At 40.5% G+C, this 24,128-nt stretch overlaps 1 protein-coding gene across 1 annotated transcript; it reads right to left on the bottom strand.

Annotated features, from left to right (window-relative positions):
- Positions 1-735: 735 nt before the first annotated feature.
- Positions 736-24,068, bottom strand: LOC115231245 (GPI-anchor transamidase). The gene is made up of 10 exons (XM_029801311.2): positions 23,955-24,068; positions 18,310-18,455; positions 15,489-15,547; positions 12,968-13,044; positions 9,177-9,288; positions 5,674-5,770; positions 5,003-5,120; positions 2,863-2,973; positions 2,572-2,753; positions 736-828 (listed from the first exon to the last, which is right to left on the bottom strand). Exons 1-10 carry the CDS (start codon positions 24,048-24,050, stop codon positions 762-764), a joined length of 1,065 nt encoding a protein of 354 aa, XP_029657171.1. The 5' UTR covers positions 24,051-24,068; the 3' UTR covers positions 736-761.
- Between the last annotated feature and the right edge of the window lie 60 nt (positions 24,069-24,128).

Below are 24,128 nucleotides of genomic sequence, written 5' to 3'. Positions count from 1 at the left end.
AATCATGGACACCACCATATCAACTAAGGTTAGGCTATTAAAATATTTCTAAAAATCCTCAAACTGTTTTTAAAATGTCTATGTCTTATGACAGTAATGATGACAGTAATGATGACAGTAATGATGACAGCCATTGTCATCATGGCTGTGGCAGTGGTGCCAACATTTTAAAGAATCCCAGCTTTTCCAGTTAGTTGTTGCAAATAAAATGAAAATAATTATGAATGACCTAAGATTCGGTATTTATACTAAACATAGGCGCAGGAGTGGCTGTGTGGTAAGTAGCTTGCTAACCCACCACATGGTTCCGGGTTCAGTCCCACTGCGTGGCATCTTGGGCAAGTGTCTTCTGCTATAGCCCCGGGCCGACCAATGCCTTGTGAGTGGATTTGGTAGACGGAAACTGAAAGAAGCCCGTCGTATATATATATATATATATATATATATATATATATATAAGTGTGTGTGTATATGTTTCTGTGTCTGTGTTTGTCCCTCTAGCATTGCTTGACAACCGATGCTGGTGTGTTTACATCCCCGTCACTTAGCGATTCGGCAAAAGAGACCGATAGAATAAGTACTGGGCTTACAAAGAATAAGTCCTGGGGTCGATTTGCTCGACTAAAGGTGGTGCTCCAGCATGGCCACAGTCAAATGACTGAAACAAGTAAAAGAGTGAAAGAGAGTAAAGAGTGTAGATCTTGCATGATTCGTAAGTAAAATAAGACAAACACGTTTGAAATGTATAAATATATTCTTTATCATACGGGAAACTGATTGACATAGGTGAGTCGTTCTTGGGGTTTTGGTCCATCTGTCACATGGGACCTGAAAAGAGGAAAATAAAGATACCATATCAACCTAAAGTTGGACAGACAGAGACATTAACCCTTTCGTTACTGTATTTATTTTGAGATGCTCTGTGTTTCTTTCAATTACATTAAATATAACAAAGAATTTAGTAAATAACTCGGTTATCATTCAACTAGTGTTAGGAAAATATATTGTGACTAAGGTTTGGTGGAAGATTTGAATTCAAAACTTATGAAAACAAGACATTTATACTAAAGAGCCAGAGCCGGTTTCAGCCGGGTTGGTAACGAAAGGGTTAATAATTATAACTACAAAGTAAATAATGATCATCATCATCATCATCATCATCATTTAACGTCCGCTTTCCATGCTGGCATGGGTTGGACAGTTTGACTGAGGACTGGGGGAGCCAGAAGGCTGCACCAGGCTCCAGTCTGATCTGGCAGTGTTTCTACAGCTGGATGCCCTTCCTAACGCCAACCACTCCGTGAGTGTAGTGGGTGCTTTTTACATGCCACCTGCACAGGTGCCAGACGAGGCTGGCAAACGGCCACGATCGGATGGTGCTTTTTACCTGCCACCGGCATGGGGGCCAGACGAGGCTGGCAAACGGCCACGATCAGATGGTGCTTTTTACCTGCCACCGGCACGGGGGCCAGACGAGGCTGGCAATGGCCACGATCGGATAGGGCTCTTATTACCTGCCACCGGCACGGGGGCCAGACGAGGCTGGCAAACGGCCACGATCGGATAGGGCTCTTATTACCAGCCACCGGCACGGGAGACAGACGAGGCTGGCAATGGCCACGATCAGATGGTGCTTTTTACCTGCCACCAGCACAGAGGCCAGTCGGGGCGGCGCTGGCAATGGCCAAGTCCGGATGGTTCTCTTATGTGCCACTGGCACTGGTACCACAGCTACAATTTCCATTGTACAAAGGAAGATGGCTACCACATGCTTATCAAGATATGTCAATGGGTGTGAGGGGCTTTGGGATTTTTTATTAGTTTTGTCTGGATAAAAAGACTGAGATCAATGCAGTTAACTGTATGGTTTATTGATAACCATCCTCCCATCAGCCATTGCCAACAAGGCAATTATTCATCTGTTGTATATTATCCATTGCCAAAACAGAAGAATGTGTAAAGGGAACTGGTTGCTTCTTTACACTTTTGGGGTACAACTTGGGTGCAACACAATTTCCTTTCTTTTTGTTTCTAGAACCACCAATCAGGAACGAAACGCAAGTTTAAAAATATATATAATTCTTTATTCTCTTATTCACAAATGAAACACGATGGTATACTGGTATCCACCTAGTTCAACACAGCAAGGCTGAATTCAAACGTTTGTAAGTTTCTTACAACAATTCAGCATTAATATAACAGGTTAAATCCTAAGCGTCTGGGACAGGAGAATAGGCTGATCACACGTTTAAAAATACGTCCTTTCTCTTCTGTAGCCGTGTCTCAAGTCAACGACGCTATTAAGGAACGCGATAGAATTTCTTCCCCAGTCTCTAGCGCATGTGCATGAGGGAACTTCCTTATGCCTTTCCAGAAGGTTCCAGAAGGTTCCAACCCCACACACGCACACTGAAGAATGGCGTTGCGCGTGCGCACACTGGAATATGACGTCACTACAAATGTATTGGATAATATAGCCCTGGATATACAAAAAGAGGAATGGTTATAGAACACCTTCTACTTATAGGCCTCTGGAATCAGAGCTGACTTGATAACTAAATAACAACTTACCTAGAAGATACATTTTTCTGCTCAGGAATAATTTTCTCTAAATCCACGATATCAGACAGTAATTCCACATTGCGAACACTGCCAAAAAAGTCTGTGAGTAGAACCTTCTCTGTGTCTCGTTTGAACAGGTCTGTTCGGACACCCACACGGGAAATGCACTGCTTCTGAGGGCAAACACGCAACTGATAGAAATAACAGATGAAGAAAGAGTGAGATTTATTACAGTAAAATGTAATGCAGCGAGCACAATATTTATGAAAGAAACACAAAGAAAACAGTAGATATACATACAAATTGTCCGAGTGTTTTTTTACTAGTTGGTGTGACTTGTTCGAGGAACTCTAAAGCATAGTATGTGTAGCGATCAATGACATATACACCAATAGCTGGGTCAACGTGATGCTACAAACAAAGAAGGAAGCATTGCAGTAATTAATACACTAGAGATTTACAGTAACACACATTAATATATGTATATATATATATATATATATATATATATACCGGAGTAAACACATAAATGTGAAACAAGGTGGAAAAAAAGAGTACTCAAATACCAGTGGTAGAGTAATATGCTTTATTTAAAGCAGCAGAAAATTCAACAAAACCTGTTACTCTGAGTTTCCCGTTGCCGATGAACAGCAACAGGAAACTCAGAGTAACAGGTTTTGTTGAATTTTCTGCTGCTTTAAATAAAGTATATATATATATATATATAGACAAGTGAAATCAATCAAAATCAAAATCAAGATCAAAACAAATTCGATGACTGGCGTCCGTGCTAGCAGGGTGCAAAGAGCACCATATGAGCATGATCATTGACAGAGCGGCTAACCGGCTTCTGAGCCAGTGGCACTTAAAAGGCACCATTTGAGTGTGATCGTTACCAGCGTCACCTCACTAGCACTTGTGCCCATGCTAGTAAGGTACCAAGAGCACCATCCGAGCGTGATCGTTGCCAGAGCAGCCAACTTGTTTCCGTGCCAGTGGCACGTAAAAGGGCACCATTCAAGCGTGATCGTTACCAACGTCGCCTTACTGGCACCTGTGCCGGTGGAATGTGTAAAAAGATTCGAGCGAGGTCGTTGCCAGTACCGCCTGACTGGCCCCCATGCCGGTGGCACGTAAAAAGCACCCACTGCACTCTCGGAGTGGTTGGCATTAGGAAGGGCATCCAGCTGTAGAAACTCTGCCAGATCAGATTGGAGCCTGGTGCAGCCATCTGGTTCGCCAGCCCTCAGTCAAAATCGTCCAACCCATGCTAGCATGGAAAGCGGACGTTAAACGATGATGATGATGATGATGATGATATATATATATAATAATTATTTGAGGGACTATTATTCCTAACTTGCAGTGAAAAATTCAATTTAGAAATACTAAATCAAATTTCACAAAATATAATATATATATATAAATTAGAAAAAAACCCACCTTTATCAATTCAAAATGAACAATTAAATTACACCATCTAGAAAATTACATATAATAGAAATATTAAAAATAAAATACCAAATATATACGTTTTTATTATTATTTTGCAATTTACTTAATCATTAGTACATTATTGTTATTTCATTTTTAATATTTCTATTATATGTAATTTTCTAGATGGTGTAATTTAATTGTTCATTTTGGTTTTTTCTAATTTTTATATATACACACACACACAAATAGCATAGGAGGATATAGTTTGAAATAATCAACTTATAACATCATCACACGTCTTTCAATGACAATTACACTGTGATTGCATAAAATCAAGGTTGTGTAAATTTTTGAGCAAGTCTCTTCATCAAAAGCATTTTATAATGCTTTTGATAAAGAAAGGATATTTAGTGAGGAACTGCTGGCAGCTAGTGGAGTTTATCAACCCAGAACAATAAGTGAGGTATTGAGGACAATTAGTGAGATGTTGACAATATTTTTTTTCAGTCTTGATAACATTAATATCATCATCATCGTTTAACGTCCGTTTTCCATGCTAGCGTGGGTTGGATGGTTCGATCGGGGTCTGGGAAGCCAGGAGGCTGCACCAGGCTCCAGTCTGATCTGGCAGTGTTTCAACAGCTGGATGCCCTTCCTAACGCCAACCACTCCATGAGTGTAGTGGGTGCCTTTTACGTGCCACTGGCACAGGTGCCAGGGGGGGCTGCCAGCGGCCACAATCAGTTGGTGCTTTTTACATGCCACCGACACAGAAGCCAGACAAGGCGGCACTGGCATCAGCCACATTCGGATGGTGCTTTTTATGTGCCACCGGCACAGACATGCCAGAGAACAAAAAGAGAACTAAAGCAATTAAAAGTAAGGTATAAAGTAATTAAGCAATGAAATATAAAATAGTTAATAGAGAGGCTTAAAGTAGTAAATAGTGAAGTATAAAGTAGTTATTAGTGAAGTATAAGGTAGTTAATAGTGAGACACTTACTGAGAGTGAATCTTCTCCAACATGGCTACTGGCCACAGCTAAAATATTGGGGGAATAAAACTTCTGATACATTGATTCAGCTTGGCATGTGTCTATCATGAAAAATATTTCATGGTACCTATAATATAATAATAATAATAATGAAATTATTGTATACAGTGTTCAGGTGCACCACAACTTGTCAAAAGTGTGTATAAAGCACATGCAGTGGTGTACAAATGTCTGGGAAGTGAACAGTGTATGAGTCAGATACATGCTTGCGAGTGTATGGAGGGGAGAAAATCAGGTGTAGTGTTGGCGAATCTCAGGAAGCATGGAAGTTTTGAAGGATGCATTGCTCCGACAACTAACAACTGATGCTGGCAGTTTGTTCCATGCTTCAGCAACTCTTAGTGTGAAAAAATGTTTCATGGGAGCTGTACTGTTTTCTAATAGAAACATGTAGAATTAGCAGGAGTGGTGGTGCCGATAGTGGTGGTGGTAGTAGTTGTAGAAGTGATGAGATAGCAGCAGTGGTGATAGTTGTACTGGCAGTAGTAATGAGTGTAAAGTGGGACCTAATGGTGAAAGTAGGATATGATGGCAATGATAGTGGGAGTAGTGGTGTGGTGGTGGTGGTGGTGATGAGTGAGTGAGAGAGGCAGGGGAGGAGAAAACTAGAAGGGACCAACCTCCGCTTTTGCCACATCTGTTCAAAGGCATCAGCTAGTTCTACATTGGATATTTCTTCAGAGTCCTGGAACTTCAAGAATCCGTCACCTCCGTGTCCTGTACAAAAAAATATCAACACAGTGAGGGATCTTCTACGCATTCACTTGACTAACTAAAAATAGCAAATAAATCTCCCTCAAATCAAACCTTGACATCTTTAAAAAAAAAAAAAAAAAAGGGTAGAAATGTTTAAAGTAGAAAAAATTGATATTATCATCATCAATCAAGCATCCAATGTCCCAAGCTGGAGCAATGGACTTTTTCAAATTTGGAACTCAAAAAATTAAGATAACCAGAGGAACACAATATTGAAGACATACCTGAACCCCTTTCAATACGGAAGTCGATGAAAACAATAGCAAATGATAGTGTACATCAGTTTATCAGCTGAGCCCAAATATTCTTCAGCTTCTAGTTCCCCCCTCACACACATGGTACCTATTTCTTTATTACCCACAAGGGGCTAAACACAGAGGGGACAAACAAGGACAGACATAGGTATTAAGCCGATTACATCGACCCCCAGTGCGTAACTGGTACTTATTTAATCGACCCCGAAAGGACGAAAGGCAAAGTCGACCTCGGCGGAATTTGAACTCAGAACGTAACAGCATTTCGCCCGGCGTGCTACACACATGGTACCAATCAGCCAACATAAAACACATTTTGTTCAAGTCTCAACAGGGTTATTTCCCTTGTGTGTTGCTACCCCGTGCATGCAGACATAAATTACCTCCCCTATATATTATAAAGCCAGAAGGGGTGAGGGGGGTGAAGTCGTTTTTCCATATTGATGTTCATACGATTGCCGTCGTTTCGTAACCTTCATACAGTTTTAATTTCAGCTGTGTGTGTGTGTGTGCGTGCGTGCATGCGCGTGTGTGTGTGTGTGTGTATGTATGTATGTATGTATAATTGTGTGCGTGTATGTATGAGTGTGTGTTGTGTGTGTATTAAAGGTATGTGTGGGTTCATTTGCGCGTGCATGTGTATGTGTGCGCGTGTGTATATATGTATGTGTGTGTGAATGTATGTGCGTGTGTACATGTGTGTGTATGTGCATGTGTGTGTGTGTGAATGTATGTGCGTGTGTACATGTGTGTGTGTGTGTGAATGTATGTGCGTGTGTACATGTGTGTGTATGTGCATGTGTGTGTGTGTGAATGTATGTGCGTGTGTACATGTGTGTGTATGTGCTTGTGTGTGTGTGTGAATGTATGTGCGTGAGTACATGTGTGTGTGTGTGTGAATGTATGTGCGTGTGTACATGTGTGTGTGTGAATGTATGTGCGTGTGTACATGTGTGTGTGTGTGAATGTATGTGCGTGTGTACATGTGTGTGTGTGAATGTATGTGCGTGTGTACATGTGTGTGTGTGAATGTATGTGCGTGTGTACATGTGTGTGTGTGAATGTATGTGCGTGTGTACATGTGTGTGTGTGTGTGTGTATGTATGGGCATGTGTACATGTGTGTGTGAATGTATGTGCGTGTGTACATGTGTGTGTGTGAATGTATGTGCGTGTGTACATGTGTGTGTGTGAATGTATGTGCGTGTGTACATGTGTGTGTGTGAATGTATGTGCGTGTGTACATGTGTGTGTGTGTGTGTGTATGTATGGGCATGTGTACATGTGTGTGTGTGAATGTATGTGCGTGTGTACATGTGTGTGTGTGAATGTATGTGCGTGTGTACATGTGTGTGTGTGAATGTATGTGCGTGTGTACATGTGTGTGTGTGAATGTATGTGCGTGTGTACATGTGTGTGTGTGTGTGAATGTATGTGCGTGTGTACATGTGTGTGTGTGAATGTATGTGCGTGTGTACATGTGTGTGTGTGAATGTATGTGCGTGTGTACATGTGTGTGTGTGTGTGTGAATGTATGTGCGTGTGTACATGTGTGTGTGTGTGTGTGTATGTATGGGCATGTGTATTTTGCGTGTGCGTATGTGTGTATGTGAACGAGGGGTTGTTTGGGGAGGTATATGTGCATTTTTTGTGCAAGTATGCATGTGTATGTATATGCTGCACCTCCGTGCAGCACGGAGTTTTGTCAGTGAAAAGGTCGCGGTCTCAAAGCGACGGAAATATTTCGACAAATTAAATTTAAATGATGTGAAAGTGAATCTAACGTTTTTTTGTGTATTTCTTAAATGGCTTATAAACACCTTCCATGCTGCAATTGTTGTATATATATATAAATGTATGTATGTATATGTATGTGCATATATGGGTACAGGACGTCACCAACAGTAAACAACATAAAATACAGAAACAAACGTGTTACTTAAAGACTTTCTCACTTCCTGAGTGTTAAACTAATACATCTGTTTTGTTGTGTACACCACCTGTCTTTGTCTTTCGTTTTTTGTGAATTCTCCCTATATATATATATATATATATATATTTTCAAAATGTGACCTCATGTGTACCGTTGGCGATTTTTTTTCCTCTGTCTTCCCTTTTCTGGATCTTTCCTTCTCCTATGTTTCCGACGAAGAGCTCCGCTCGAAACGTCAAACCCTCCTTCTTTCCTGAGCGTCCAATAATACTATATTTGTTCCACGTCCTCGCATTGTTGTGTTTTTTTGTGTTTTCTTGTTTGGATTAACTATATATATATATATACACACACACATATATATACATATATATACATATATTTATATACATATATATATACATACACAGACACACATATATATATACATATATTTATATACATATATATAGACATATATATACATACATACATATATATATATAATAATTATTTGAAGGAATATTAATCCTAACTTACAGGGAAAAATTCACATATATATATAAGATAAGACAAGCTTCTTCCCGTTTCTATGTGCAAAATCTATTCACAAGACTTTGGTTTGCTCAAGGCTGTAGTAGAAGACACTTGCCCAAGGTGTCACACAGTGGGACTGAACCCAGAAACATGTGAATGGGGAGCAAGCTTCTTACCACACAGCCACACCTGCGATATATATATAATGGGCTTTTTCAGTTTCTGTCAACTAAATCCACTTCGGTGGCACGTAAAATGCACCAATCCGATTGTGGCCGTTTGCCGGACCCCCCTGGCACCTGTGCAGGTGGCACATAAAAAGCACCCACAACACTCTCGGAGTGGTTGGCGTTAGGAAGGGCATCTAGCCGTAGAAACATTGCCAGATCAGACTGGGCCTGGTGCAGCCCCTGGCTTCCCAGACCCCAGTTGAACCGTCCAACCCATGCTAGCATGGAAAACGGACGTTAAACGATGATGATGATGATGATGAAGGCCTTGCTCAGCCTGGCATTTTAGTAGAAGACATATACCCACATATACCCTGCTACACAGTGGGACTGAACCTGGAACCATATGATTGGCATGCAATCTTCTTACCACACAATCACACTTATTTTGTAATTTGTTTTTAGCAACACTGAAGTAATACTAAAGAAACTTACCAGTCATGTAGACTAAAATATTGCTTCTCTCATCAGACAACAGTCTTTTGGATCGCGGAGTGCTGGGAGGAAGACGGCCAGTCAAGACACGTACAAAGTTCTCCACAGTTACCTGGAAAGAGAAACAGGGAATTAACAAGGAATTAACAGGCCGATGCCAGGGAATTAACAAGCCGATGCCAGCGCCGCCCCGACTGGCTTCTGTGCCGGTGGCACATAAAAAGCACCATCCGAACGTTGCCAGCGCTGCCTTGGCTGGCTTCCGTGCCACTGACATGTTAAAAGCTCCAACCGATCGTGGACGATGCCGGACCCCCGCCCCCCCACTGGCACCTGTGTCGGTGGCACGTAAAAACCACCCACTACACTCGCGGATTGGTTGGCGTTAGGAAGGGCATCCAGCCGTAGAAACTCTGCCAGATCAGACTGGAGCCTGGAGCAGCCCCTGGCTTCCCAGACCCCGGTCGAACCGTCCAACCCGTGCTAGCGCGGAAAACAGACATTAAATGATGATGATGATGATGATGATGTGCGTGAGTGGCTCAGTTTGGAAGCATGTAAGAATGTAGTGAGTACACAAATGACTGCAAGGTGAGTATCAAGACAAGGTAGAGGTGGCAGAGAAATTAGTAAGAAGGGAGAAAGTCTGTGAGAGTGAGAAAAAGGGTTTATTTGTGAAAGTGTGTGAGTGTACCGTAAGGCTGTCTACTTATATACCTATAAGCAGGAGTCATCATCATTGTTTAGCGTCCGCTTTCCATGCTAGCATGGGTTGGACGGTTCAACTGGGGTCTGGGAAGCCAGAAGGCTGCACCAGACCCAGTCTGATCTGGCAGTGTTTCTACAGCTGGATGCCCTTCCTAACGCCAACCACTCCGTGAGTGTAGTGGGTGCTTTTTACGTGCCACCGGCACAGGTGCCAAACGAGGCTGGCGAACAGCCACGATCGGGTGGTGCTTTTACATGCCTATGGCACAGGGGCCAGGTGAGGCTGGCAAACGGCCATGATCGGATGGTGCTTTTACGTGCCACCAGCACAGGGGCCAGGCGAGGCTGGCAACGGCCACGAACGGATGATGCTTTTTACGTGCCACCAGCACGAGGCCAGTCAGGGCGGTGCTGACAACGGCCACATTTGGATGGTTCTCTAACATGCCACCGGCACTGGTATCACAGCTGCAATTTCCATTGATGTTGATCGATTTCGATTCTCACTTGCCTCAACAGGTCTTCACAAGTAGGAGTTTAAGTGAGAGTGTAGATGACCGAGTTTCTGAGCAAGAGAGACAAACTAATTACTAGATTCCTCTCATGTTTTGCAAATGAGAGGATATCAGCAAGAAGCATGCCACATCTTCATCATTTTAACATCTGCTTTTCCCATTTTACCATGGGTTATACAAGATTTATAGAGGTAGTTTTTCTATAGCTGGATGTTCTTCCTGTTACCAGTTCATACATGTTTCTAAACCACATTCTTATTCCCTTAATGTTTTGAATGGCAAATTGCTCTACAGAGGGACATTTTTGCAGCAGACATAAACTATGACCTCATCATTTAAACAGTGATGTTCATCATCATCAACGTTTAACGTCTGCTTTCCATGCTAGCATGGGTTGGACGATTTGACTGAGGTCTGGCGAACCAGATGGCTGCACCGGACTCCAATCTTGATCTGGTAGAGTTTCTACAGTTGGATGCCCTTCCTAACGCCAACCACTCCGAGAGTGTAGTGGGTGCTTTTAAAGTGCCACCGGCACGATGGCCAGTCAGGCAATGCTTGAAAATGGTGTTTTTTATGTGCCACCTGCACAGGAGCCAGTCCAGCAGCACTGGCAACGACCTCGCTTGAATGTTTTGTTCACATGCCACCGTCACAAGTGCCAGTGAGGCAATGCTGACAACGATCACACTCAAGTGGTGCTCCTTACATCCCAGACAGCTGCTCTGGCAGTGATCCCACTTGGATGGAGCTGTTGGCGCTCCACTGGCATGGGTGCCAGTCATTGAATTTGGTTCAATTTCGATGTATTTATAAATAGTCTGCTAAGATACAACTGGGAAGACACACACAGAACAAGCTTCTGTTAAGTGTCCACCAACCAATTTCCCTCACAAAGCATTGGCTAGCCCAAGGCTTTAGTAAACATAATAGCCCATGGTGTCACAGTATGGAAATGAACCCAAAACCATGTGCCTGAAACATAAATATCTTTACCCCACAGCCAAGGTTGCACACAAATGTGTTTCAGTTACTCATGAAAATATGTCTCAGTAGCAAACAGGTTTCAAATAAGCAGAGTCTTAACAACAAGAACAGAGAGACTGCCACGTGGCATTTGCTTTAAAAATCAGCACTCTATGCTCAAATCCCACTGAGATCAACTTTGATTTTCATCCTACTGAAGGCAATAAAAAAGCACTAATTCAGGGCAATGGATTGGCAACAGTGTAAGAATATTGGACCATCCGACGACAGGCACCCATGCCAACCCCCTTTGCTTGCGAAGACATGTTGGGGCAAGTGAAATCGAAATCGAATTCAACCAATCCTATGACTGGCACCCGACAGATGCCAGGAACCCTGGACTGGTGGTACGTAAAAAGCACTATCCGACTCGTGGCCGATGCCAGCGCCGCCTCGACTGGCTTCCGTGCCGGTGGCACGTAAATTGCACCAATCCGACCGTGGCCGTTGCCAGCCTCGCCTGGCACCTGTGCAGGTGGCACGTAAAAAGCACCCACTACACTCACGGAGTGGTTGGCGTTAGGAAGGGCATCCAGCTGTAGAAACTCTGCCAGATAAGACTGGAGCCTGGTGCAGCCTTCTGGCTTCCCAGATCCCCGGTCGAACCTTCCAACCCATGCTAGCATGGAGAACGGATGTTAAACGATGATGATGATCATCATCATCATCGTTTACCGTCCGCTTTCCATGCTAGAACGGGTTGGACAATTTGACTGAGGGCTGGCGAACCAGATGGCTGTACCAGGCTCCAATCTTGATCTGGCAGAGTTTCTACAACTGTGCCAGATCAAGATTGGAGCCTGGTGCAGCCATATCTGGTTCGCCAGCCCTCAGTCAAACCGTCAAACCCATGCTAGCATGGAAAGCGGACGTTAAACGATGATGATGATATCTAGCAGTAATTGTTTCAGCTCTTTGCATTTTGAGTTAAAATCATATTGTTAAAAGCTTACTTGGGTGATGGACTTAACCTGTTACCCAGTTTAACACCAGCTCCTGGTCCCTTAAATACATTTAGCAGAGTCCACTCTGTTGCAAGCATTTGAACCAAGTCTCCAATTTTAGGATACCTTCCTAGAAAACTCAAAGTGAGAAGTCACAAGCAATACTTTCCCATCTGACTAAAAATATAAAATATTTTCCAAGATACACAAGCACAAGAGTGGCTGTGTGTTAAGAAGCTTGCTTCCCAACCACATGGTTCTAGGTTCAGTCCCACTGCATGGCACCTTGGGAAAGTGTCTTCTACTGTAGCCTTGAGTGAACCAAAACCTTGTGAGTGGATTTGGTAGACAGAAACTGAAAGAAGCCTGTCGTGTGTGTGTGTGTATGTGTGTGTGTGTGTTTGTGATTAGACAGTCCATTGAAGGTTAGGAGGCCAAAGCTTTGGAGTGGATGCCTTCACTCTTCTTGAAAAAATTATTGTAAATATGCATTTTACAAAAAGTATTGAGTAATCCTTCAGTTTAATGTAAAATTGCTCCCCAGACACAACAAAATATTAGTCAAAGTTTAACTAAAATGTGTTTGGCAGATCCCTACCTCGTATCCACGGTAATCCACTTCAACATCATCACCATAAACGTTTATGTGCTGGTTAGCATTATTAAATACAGTACCTGAAAAAACCAAAAGTAGCAATATTATCTCTTGTGCATTGACTTTTAAACTGAAATGTTTAAAAATATAAACTTGTGTAGCAGATCACTCCCTGGATTCAATTTTACAGTATCTCTGCTTAAACTTTGTATCTATTTTGATAGCCTTTGTACCAAAATATGAAGGAAAAGAGATGAGAACTTTGTAGAAACTCACTATAAAATGATACACTTTGTTTTTTCAACATAGGTGCCTTAACCCTTTCGTTACCAACCCGGCTGAAACCGCCTCTGGCTCTGAGTACAAATGTCTTGTTTTCATAAGTTTTGAATTAAAATCTTCCACCAAACCTTAGTCACAATTTAGGTTCCCAACACTAGTTTAATGATAACTAAGTTATTTTACTAAATTTTTTGTTATATTTAACCCTTTCATTACCAACCCGGCTGAAACCGGCTCTGGCTCTGTAATACAAATGTCTTGTTTTCATAAGTTTTGAATTAAAATCTTCCATCAAACCTTAGTCACAATTTATGTTCCTAACACCAGCTAAATGATGACTAAGTTATTTTACTAAATTCTTTGTTATAATTAAAATTAAGTGAAAGAAACACAGAACATCTCAAAATAAATACAGTAACGAAAGGGTTAACATTAGCAGAGGCTTTTCTTTTTGGTATCCTCTAAAGGCAGTCTCTTATATCATGTTCCTTCAAATCTCTTTCTCTTTACATTAAGCTAATTTCTTGTGATTCTGTCACACAGCTGTATAATTAGTTAAAAGAAGATACATAGTTTAATCCATTATACACACACACACACACACGTCTAGTCACAAGATTATATATATAGGTATGACGACAAACTACGATTTATGGACATGGCTTTTTGATTTATCATTATCAAATAAGTGTGGAAATACTTTTCTCACTTAATGATTTGTATCAGCTGGACAGCTTCAAACACAGCCTTGTAACATACACCTTCATAGACTAAACCTAATGCTGTGCAAATACGCATGTGTGTGTGTGTGCATGCACACAAAGTATTTCCTCATATATATTCTTTCTTTCTTTTATTCTTTTACTTGTTTCAGTCGTTTTTTACTGCGGCCATGCTGGAGCACCGCCTTTAATCGAGCAACTCGACCCCGGGACTTATTCTTTTGTAAGCCCAGTACTTATTCTATTGATCTCTTTTGCCAAACTGCTAAGTAACGGGGACATAAACACACCAGCATCGGTTGTCAAGCAATGCTAGGGGGACAAACACAGACATACAAACACACACACGCATACATATATATACATACATATATACGACAGGCTTCTTTTAGTTTCCGTCTACCAAATCCACTCTCAAGGCTTTGGTCGGCCCGAGGCTATAGTAGAAGACACTTGCCCAACATGTCACGCAGGGGGACTGAACCCAGAACCATGTGGTTGGCAAACAAGCTACCTACCACACAGCCACTCCTGCGCCTACATATATATATATATATATATATATATATATATATATAAATTAGAAAAAACCACCTTTCATCAATTCAAAATGAAAAATTTATTTACACCATCTAGAAAATTACATATAATAGAAATATTAAATATACGATAAAAAAAATATACCGATGATTAAGTAATGTGCAAAATAATAAATAAAACGTATATATTTGGTAGAATAACAACATGCGTTTCGTGGCTATATTTCAGAAATGATTATAGTAAAAATATTAGTAGTAGTAGTAAAATCACTTCAATATAAATATAGCCACTCATCAGGTTAAAAATAACTACAATAATAAAATAATTAATTAATAAATATACATAAATAATCTTTTAAAATATAAATATATTCTTTAAAATAGATATCTATATATATAAGATAGAAAATATACATTACGTGAAAACTAAATACAACACTTTGAATTATATACATTAAATCAAATTATTAATTAATATATATATTTAATAAACATCCAAATACAGTCTAATACCCATTAAGCAATTAATACTAAAAACGTTAAAATTAATTAATATACACAATGCTAGTACAAGCCATAAATACTGGAATCAAAAATAAGAAATGGTTCAAATATAGACAAACCCATTATATAAACTAACTATAAAATTAATATATACGTAGTATCTATAGATTTAATATATCATTCAATAATATAGTTGACCAAAATATGAATTAATATAAAAACTAATTTACTTAAATGTAATACTACGTGATAAATATACCGCCTAATTATTAAATAATGTATTGTCTAACAAAATTAATTCTCAAATTAAATTATATGTAATACGTTAAATCCCTTTATAAAAATAATAATAAAGCATACTAAATAGATAGATATCAAACCATCCAACCCATGCCAGCATGGAAGGCGGATGTTAAACGATGATGATGATGACGTATATACCTACACATATTTAGTAAAAGCTATTAAACTACTCACCAGGATGAGGGTTCCTAGCATTACAGGCCATATCATCAGCAACCATCAATATAATGTGACTGTAAAATAAATTAATAAACTGCATTATTCCAAAGAAACCAATACTACTCCACACAAACACCATTCTAATTGCTTTAATATTTTGTTAATCCATTGAACTTGTGCTGGTGGCACGTGAAACATTCAAGCGAGGTTGTCGCCAGTGCCGCTGGACTGGCTCCTGTGCAGGTGGCACGTAAAAAGGACCGTCTGGGCGTGGCCGTTGCCAGTACCACCAAACTGGCCCTTATGCCGGTGGCACATAAAAGCACCCAATACACTCTCAGAGTGGTTGGTATTAGGAAGGGCATCCAGCTGTAGAAACTCTGCCAGATCAAGATTGGAGCCTGGTGCAGCCATCTGGTTTGCCAGTCCTCAGTCAAATCGTCCAACCCATGCTAGCATGGAAAGCGGACGTTAAACGATGATGATGATGATGATGATGATTGATTTTATGTGGTTAAGAAGTTCACTTTGCATCTATGTAGTTACAGGTTCAATAAGTGTCTTTTATCCTAGCCTGAAGTTGACAGAACCTAATGACTGATATTTGGTAAACAGAAACTGTGTAGATCCTGTTGTGGGACTGTTCCTGTTGTTGGATTATAGACTTGATCTGTCACCTGATTCCACATCATCACCTCACCCTAGCAAACATTCAAGCCAGATCAGTGGCCCGAGAAGAATTTCCTCCATACAGATCTCAGATACCATAAAAGAGTTATGAATAGTGCTCAATTATTTCTGATAAAACAATATTTTTTTTGTCCAACCCATGCTAGCATGGAAAACGGACGTTAAATAATGATGATGATGATGATGATGAAGTATTACACTCCCAACTTAATCACACATTCCTGTTTGATGCCTATAATACACAATGTCACCATTTTGAATCCCACCCCACACAGAGCAAAAAACGTTTCAATGCCAATATTGACAGGATATATTAAAGTTCAGTCTGACATACTCATCTAATGAGCCAAAAAGAATATTTATTCAACCAAAATTACACTTGTAATGAAAAGACATTCATGACAATTTTTCCAAAGAAGGCAAGGAAAGAACTCCAAAAGTTAAACTGATTAAAACAAACATATCCATGCAATGGTGATTGGGTCTGATCTCTGGCATGGACAGGGACAATTCTGAATATATTTCAGCCTTATAGACCTCCTTTAACACATACAAGATCACAGGACAACTGAACAAAGATATATAGTTTTATCAGTGAAGATTATTCACCTATTAGGCAAATTTTAAATAAAAACATCACTTCTCAGTTCTATGATCTAGTAAGTGTCAGATTATACTTCCCTGAGGAAATTTAATAAGACTGAAATGTGTTCAGGGCTGCCATCATAATTAACCATTGAACTAACTCACTCTATACTGCATATTTCATCATCATCATCATCATCATCGTTTAACGTCCGTTTTCCATGTGTAGTGGGTGCTTTTTACGTGCCAGGCGAGGCTGGCAACAGCCACGATCGGTTGGTGCTTTTTACGTGCCACCGGCATGGAAGCCAGTCAAGGCGGTGCTGGCATCAGCCACGTTCGAATGGTGCGTTTTACGTGCAACCAGCACAGGGATCACAACTACAATTTCCAAATTCAATTTAATTTTTAATTAGTTTTAATTTTAGCAACCCCTCCTAAGCCTTCCTTGTAAATATTGTCATTAACAGCTTTTCTTTTTATTCCAGATTAAATTTAATATGATTTGAGTAAAAACTCCTTTTAGCACATTACACTTAAAGAGGTTTCCATGAAAAGAAATTGATTAACAGTCATAGTAAATAAAGACCAACAGCTATTTGTATATCAGGATGCTGAATTATTGATGTCATATTTCTAGTGAGGCTACTGCAAGAGAATTTAGTCATCAATAAACAACTGCATTCTGAATTTAATAAAATAATTTGAATAAGATCTGTGTCGTCTGTAGAATAGGATCTTATTTTACCTATAAAACAAAATAAAAAATAAATAATTTGCTGGAATAATTTTAAAAAGTAGGGAAGGCCTCTCTCTTTGACCCTTCAGCATTTAAACTGGCCAAATCCAACCCAAAACATTCTACCTGTTTTACGTTTAAGCTAGCCAGATCTGGTCACTCCCACCTATTCTATAATATCACATCATCAAAATCTCACAGCTACCGTAAATCCTCGAGTATAGTCCACCCTTGAGTATAATACGCAGGGGATTTTTAGGGGACTGTATCTCTGAAAAACCTAAACCTTGTGTATAATACACACCCCTTCTCTAACTTGAGTCAAGGAGGTCTATATAACATCCATGGTTTGTAAAAATGTATACGGTAACGTCCTTTATTATTATTGTATATATAACATAATACAAACGTGTAGCGTTTTTGTGCATTTTGTCTGCAGAAAATAAAGAAATAACAGTAATAACGTTTAATAAATGTTGCTTACTGCAAGTTATGGATGATTCTTTTATGGCTTCATTGCTTTCAGGCTTAGCTTAAGGTATTTTCGCGCCCGACATCACAAAATGCGTCTGAATAAACATTGCCAGACAGCAAATAGAGACTCGAACATTGCTTAGAAAATAATTTTCATTTTTAACCTCGTATATAGTACGCACTATGGATTTTGACCTTTAAATTTTTGGGGGAAAATGCGGATTATACTCGAGGATTTACGGTATGCGATAATACATAATTAATTCAAAACAACATGAATAAAGAAGCATTAGATTTCACAGAGTAATCTGAATGCTTAAAGGTTAAATGCATGATCAAATTGTTTACCTATCTGGTATTCCTAATCGCTTTACACTTCGATAAATAGATAATACATTGGCCACATGACGATAATTGAACCAAAACCGGGATGTATCCACAAGCACAGCCCAGTTATTTGTGTGTCCACTTTGGAAAAATTCATTAACTTTGTCCTAGAAGTAAAACAGAAACAAAACAGTCAAGTGATTTGATTTATGGGAAATTGAAAGTGAAAGAAGACGTTAAAGTAAACAGGAGATAAGAGAATAGAAATGAGATTTATTGATCACAAGGCACCATTTGAGCGTGATCGTTACCAGCGTTGCCTTACTGGCACCTGTACCGGTGGCATGCGTAAAAAGATTCGAGCGAGGTCGTTGCTAGTATCGCCTGACTGGCCTCCGTGCCGATGGCACGTAAAAAGCACCCACTGCACTATCGGAGTGGTTGGCGTTAGGAAGGGCATCCAGCTGTAGAAACTCTGCCAGATCAAGATTGGAGCCTGGTGCAGCCATCTGGTTCGCCAGCCCTCAGTCAAAATCGTCCAACTCACGCTAGCATGGAAAGCGGACGTTAAACGATGAAACGATGATGAATTTGTGCAAACTTCAGCCATTCAAAACACACACCAGTGACCAGGTCCTGGTTTATGTGACAAAAATTCCGACAGCAAATAATAAACGTTGAAGTGAAGTTGACAATCTTCATGTGATTCTGAACGGCTAATATGTATCTTCCAGGCTGCAATCATTTTAGTTTCAACACATGATCTCAGATCAAATCACTCGCATGACAAGTACACCTTTGAAATTCAGTTAACGTATCGCTCTAAATCTACTTTATATTCTTAGAACTACCCTCTTGGAGTGATTGGTGTTAGGAAGGGCATCCAGCTATAGAAACCATGCCAAAATCAGATTGGATACCTGGTACATTCTCCAGCTTACCACTTCCTGTCAAACCGTCTAACCCATGCCAGCAGGGAAAATAGATACTAAATGATGTTGATGTTGATGATGATGAGAATCACCAATAACATCATTGAAATTCAGTCGTTGCCATCCTCACCATATCTAAAATAGTGGATTGACAGAATCAATAAAGCAACAGAGGACAAAATGATACGTGGTATTCAGTTAAATCCTTTTACATGCTAAGTTCAAATCCCTCTGGTTTAACAGGGTTGATAAAGTAATTAACAATCAAGTATCGGGGTTGATTACCTCCTCAAAATGTATTGCTTACATTTAAATCATGTTAAGACTTGCCACTCCATGTAACCAAAGTTTAGATTTTTTGATTATGTGTAAGGCTGAAACATCATGTAACAAAAGTTTTGGTGACATGCTGATGATATTTAGGGCTGTTACTCAATGCAGCCATAGTTAAGATGTGTTGACAATATTAAGGATGTATTATTAGCTACAGGTTTTAGGAGTTGCAAATATTTAGGGCTATATACTAAATGTTGTTGCTGTTTTGCCTCAAGTCAGCTCTGATCCAAGAGACTTCATCATCATCATCATCACCATCATAGTTTAGCGTCCGCTTTCCATGCTAGCATGGGTTGGACGGTTCGACCGGGGATCTGGGAAGCCAGAAGGCTGCACCAGGCTCCAGTCTGATCTGGCAGTGTTTCTACAGCTGGATGCCCTTCCTAACGCCAACCACTCCGTGAGTGTAGTGGGTGCTTTTTACATGCCACCTGCACAGGTGCCAGGCGAGGCTGGCATCGGCCACGGTCGGATTGGTGCAATCTTTGACCAACTCATTTTTTGCCATAAGATACCAATTACATGGTATCAGTGGTGACCATGACTACAATTCATGGGTGCTATTTGCATGGCACCTGCAACAACTACAACTCACGAGTGCATATTTACCTGGAACTGTCAATGACCACAATTCCCAGGTGCCAATTTACATAGCAACAACCAGTTTTGTTACATGCACCACACTTAGTTCCAGTAGTTGTTACTGTTTAACCTCAGGTCAGTTCAATGATCAAAGGTGTTGCAGTTGTAACAATCTGCTCTTTTTGTATATACAGGGATACACTGTTCAAAGTATCCTTCAATAAGACAACAGGGAGTGATTTAACCCTTTAGCAATTAAACCGGCCATATCCGGCCAAAAGTATTCTGCCTGTTTTATGGTCAAACTGGCCAGATCTGGTCTCTCACACCAACCCTACAATATCGTTTTAAAAATTAACAGCTACCTCATCAAAATCTCATAGCTACAAGATAATGCATGATTAGTTCAAAACAATGAGGATAAAAAAGTATTAATTTTGGCAGAATAATACGAACACTAAAGGGTTAAAGGAAATTTGGCAGCTATTTCTAGTAATTCAAATGACCGTGTAGAGGCTCACTTGTACTGAGGTTTCTGTTTGTTTCACACGATGACCTTGTGCTCCAGGAAGGTAATCGGTACTTCCTCATACATTAAATATGGCCAGCAAACTTGTCATGATTAACTGTATATATCAGGGGATTATACTTTCTGAATAAATAACTGCTTTATCTTGAATGAGGAAACCAATTATTAACATGTGTACAGATACACACAGACAAACATATAGATCATCATCATCATCATCGTTTAACGTCCGCTTTCTATGCTAGCATGGGTTGGACGATTTTGACTGAGGGCTGGCGAACCAGATGGCTGCACCAGGCTCCAATCTTAATTTGGCAGTGTTTCTACAGCTGGATACCCTTCCTAACACCAACCACTCTGAGAGTGTAGTGGGTGCTTTTTACGTGCCACTGGCATTAGGGTCAGTCAGGCGGTACTGGCAATGACCTCGCTTGAATCTTTTTACACATGCCACCGGCACAGGTGCCAGTAAGGCGACGTTAGTAACGATCACGCTCGAATGGCGCCCTTTTACGTGCCACGGCACGGGGGCCAGTCAGGCGGTACTGGCAATGATCTCGCTCGAATCTTTTTACACATGCCACCGGCACAGGTGCCGGTAAGGCAACATTGGTAACGATCATGCTCGAATAGTTCCCTTTTACGTGCCACGGCACGGGGGCCAGTCAGGCGGTACTGGCAATGACCTCGCTCGAATCTTTTTACACATGCCAACGGCACAGGTGCCAGTAAGGCGATGCATGCATGCACACATGCATGTGTGTGTGTGTGATCATCATTTTATATTTGCCTTCCATGCTGGTATGGCTTAGATGATTTGACAAGATCTGACAAGTCAGAGAACTACACTGTGTTCCAATGTCTCAGTTTTGACATGGTTTCTATGGCTGGATGCCCATCTTCACTTTACAGAGTGTACTGGGTGTTATTCTTGTGAGACCAGTGCTACTGAAGCTACCGTATAGTTGGCAAGACTAAAAAACCGCAACAACTTAAAGAAGAATCTAGATGTTGGGACTCACAGAGGTGATGACAAGAGACCAAGGCTCCTAGTGGTTTGCTGGGCTTGAAAAGACATATCAAGCTAAGTAAAAGCATGGTCGTCCTTGCATACAGGCTTGTCTCCTGCGTCCCTCTCCAGCTGACCATTCCTAATCTTGCGTGCTCATAAATACAGGTGCCACATGAAAAAAAAAACCCGTATCAGTACCACATAAACGCACCAGTGTTGATGCTGTGTAGAAGCAGCCAGTACACTCAGTAAAGTGGTTGGTGTTAGGAAGGGTATCCAACCATAGAAACCATGCCAGAACAGACAGGGAGCCTGGGGAGCTCTTCAACTGGCCAGCTCCTGTCAAACAATCCAACCCATGCCAGCATAGAAAACAGATGTTAAATGATGACAATGATGATATATATATATCATCATCATCATCATCATCATCATTTAACGTCCGCTTTCCATGCTAGCATGGGTTGGACGGTTCAACTGGGGTCTGGGGAGCCCGAAAGCTGCACCAGTCCAGTCAGATCTGGCAGTGTTTCTACAGCTGGATGCCCTTCCTAACGCCAACCACTCCGAGAGTGTAGTGGGTGATTTTATATATATATATATATAAAATATTATTAGAGACAAAACCACTATTTTGCAAAACAAACAAGGAAAGACTTAATCAATACATAAAATTTTAATAAATAGTCAAAAATATTTTACTATAAAATCGATTTAATCCTAAATCTGATTTTTCCCTGTAAATTTGGATTTATTCCCTAATATTTATTATTATTATATATATATATATATATATAGGCGCAGGAGTGGCTGTGTGGTAAGTAGCTTGCTAACCAACCACATGGTTCCGGGTTTAGTCCCACTGCGTGGCATCTTGGGCAAGTGTCTTCTGCTATAGCCCCGGGCCGACCAATGCCTTGTGAGTGGATTTGGTAGACGGAAACTGAAAGAAGCCTGTCGTATATATGTATATATATATATATGTGTGTTTGTGTGTCTGTGTTTGTCCCCCTAGCATCGCTTGACAACCGATGCTGGTGTGTTTACATCCCCGTCACTTAGCGGTTCGGCAAAAAAGAGACCGATAGAATAAGTACTGGGCTTACAAAGAATAAGTCTCGGGGTCGATTTACTCGACTAAAGGCAGTGCTCCAGCATGGCCGCAGTCAAATGACTGAAACAAGTAAAAGAGAAAAGAGTAAAAGAGAAATATGTGTACATGTACACATATAAACCGTATGCCATATGTTTTGCATATAAACTATATAACATTATATTGTACTATGGTGATGTATTGCGAATGAATGAGGACAGCTGTGTGAAAAAGTGTCACACTTTAGCAGTTGAGGGAACCTGTGGAAGAGGTAGACCCAGGAAAACCTGGGAGGAGGTGGTGAACCACGACCTTTGAACATTGGGCCTTACCAAGGCAATGACTAGTGACCGGGACCATTGGAGATATGCTGTGATGAGAAGACCCGACAAGCCAAGTGAGACCATAGCCCATGGCCCATGCCAGTGAGTGTAATCAGCCCAGTTATGAATACCCTTCATTCATATATAATTCATTATATAGTCGTTATAATTTCCTTAGAGAAAAAGAACACAGCGGATAATCTTGACCTAGAAACATGCATGTCTCAAGCCGGCTGGAGCACTTTTCATCCATAGGTCAGCTTGACCAGGACTGACCTGACGCTTAAATAACAACTTACAAGAGGAATACGTTTCCGTAAATCGATTGTTAAGCACTTTCGTTAATATTCGCGGAAATAACCAAAACGCCAAGCTAAAAGTAGTTCTATATATATATATATATATATATATGGCGATCTTTCGTCTCTAGTACACCTTTCCGTCGATTTCCGTAAAATTTTTTTTTTGTTTTTTACATATGGGCTTGCGGGAACTTTTGAAGTAATATACATACATATACACATACACCGAGTAAAAAATTTCAGTTATCTCTTTCTTTCACACATTACTCTGTCTCTTCACACACACTAACAGAAGCACTTCACTTACACAACATACTGTCTGTCTCCCACACCCCATCAAACACACACACACACATGTACACCAATGCTTCCCATGCACGGTAACTTCAAAAGAACTTCCCTCGTCATACAATCGCTTTCTCTTAGTCTCTTTCGCTCTCATTACTTCAAAAGTTCCCGCAAGCCCATATGTAAAAAAAAAAGAAGTTTTTTACGGAAAGGTCTACTAGAGACGAAAGATCGCCATATTGGCCATATTTATATATGCATATATTTACCTCGTTCGCTTCACAGACACCGTGGAATGACGACAGCAACAAGAACAACACCAAACTGCCGACAAAAGCCATGACAGACGACAACATAGACACCATGTTTGCGGAAAAACGGAAAACTACTTCCGGACCGTTACTCTCAATAAATAAATATATTCTTTTATTCTTCATATATGA

The sequence above is a fragment of the Octopus sinensis genome, linkage group LG2 (assembly GCF_006345805.1).
Source record: "Octopus sinensis linkage group LG2, ASM634580v1, whole genome shotgun sequence".
Taxonomy (NCBI): domain Eukaryota; kingdom Metazoa; phylum Mollusca; class Cephalopoda; order Octopoda; family Octopodidae; genus Octopus; species Octopus sinensis.
This window is presented reverse-complemented; position numbering and strand designations above follow the sequence as displayed.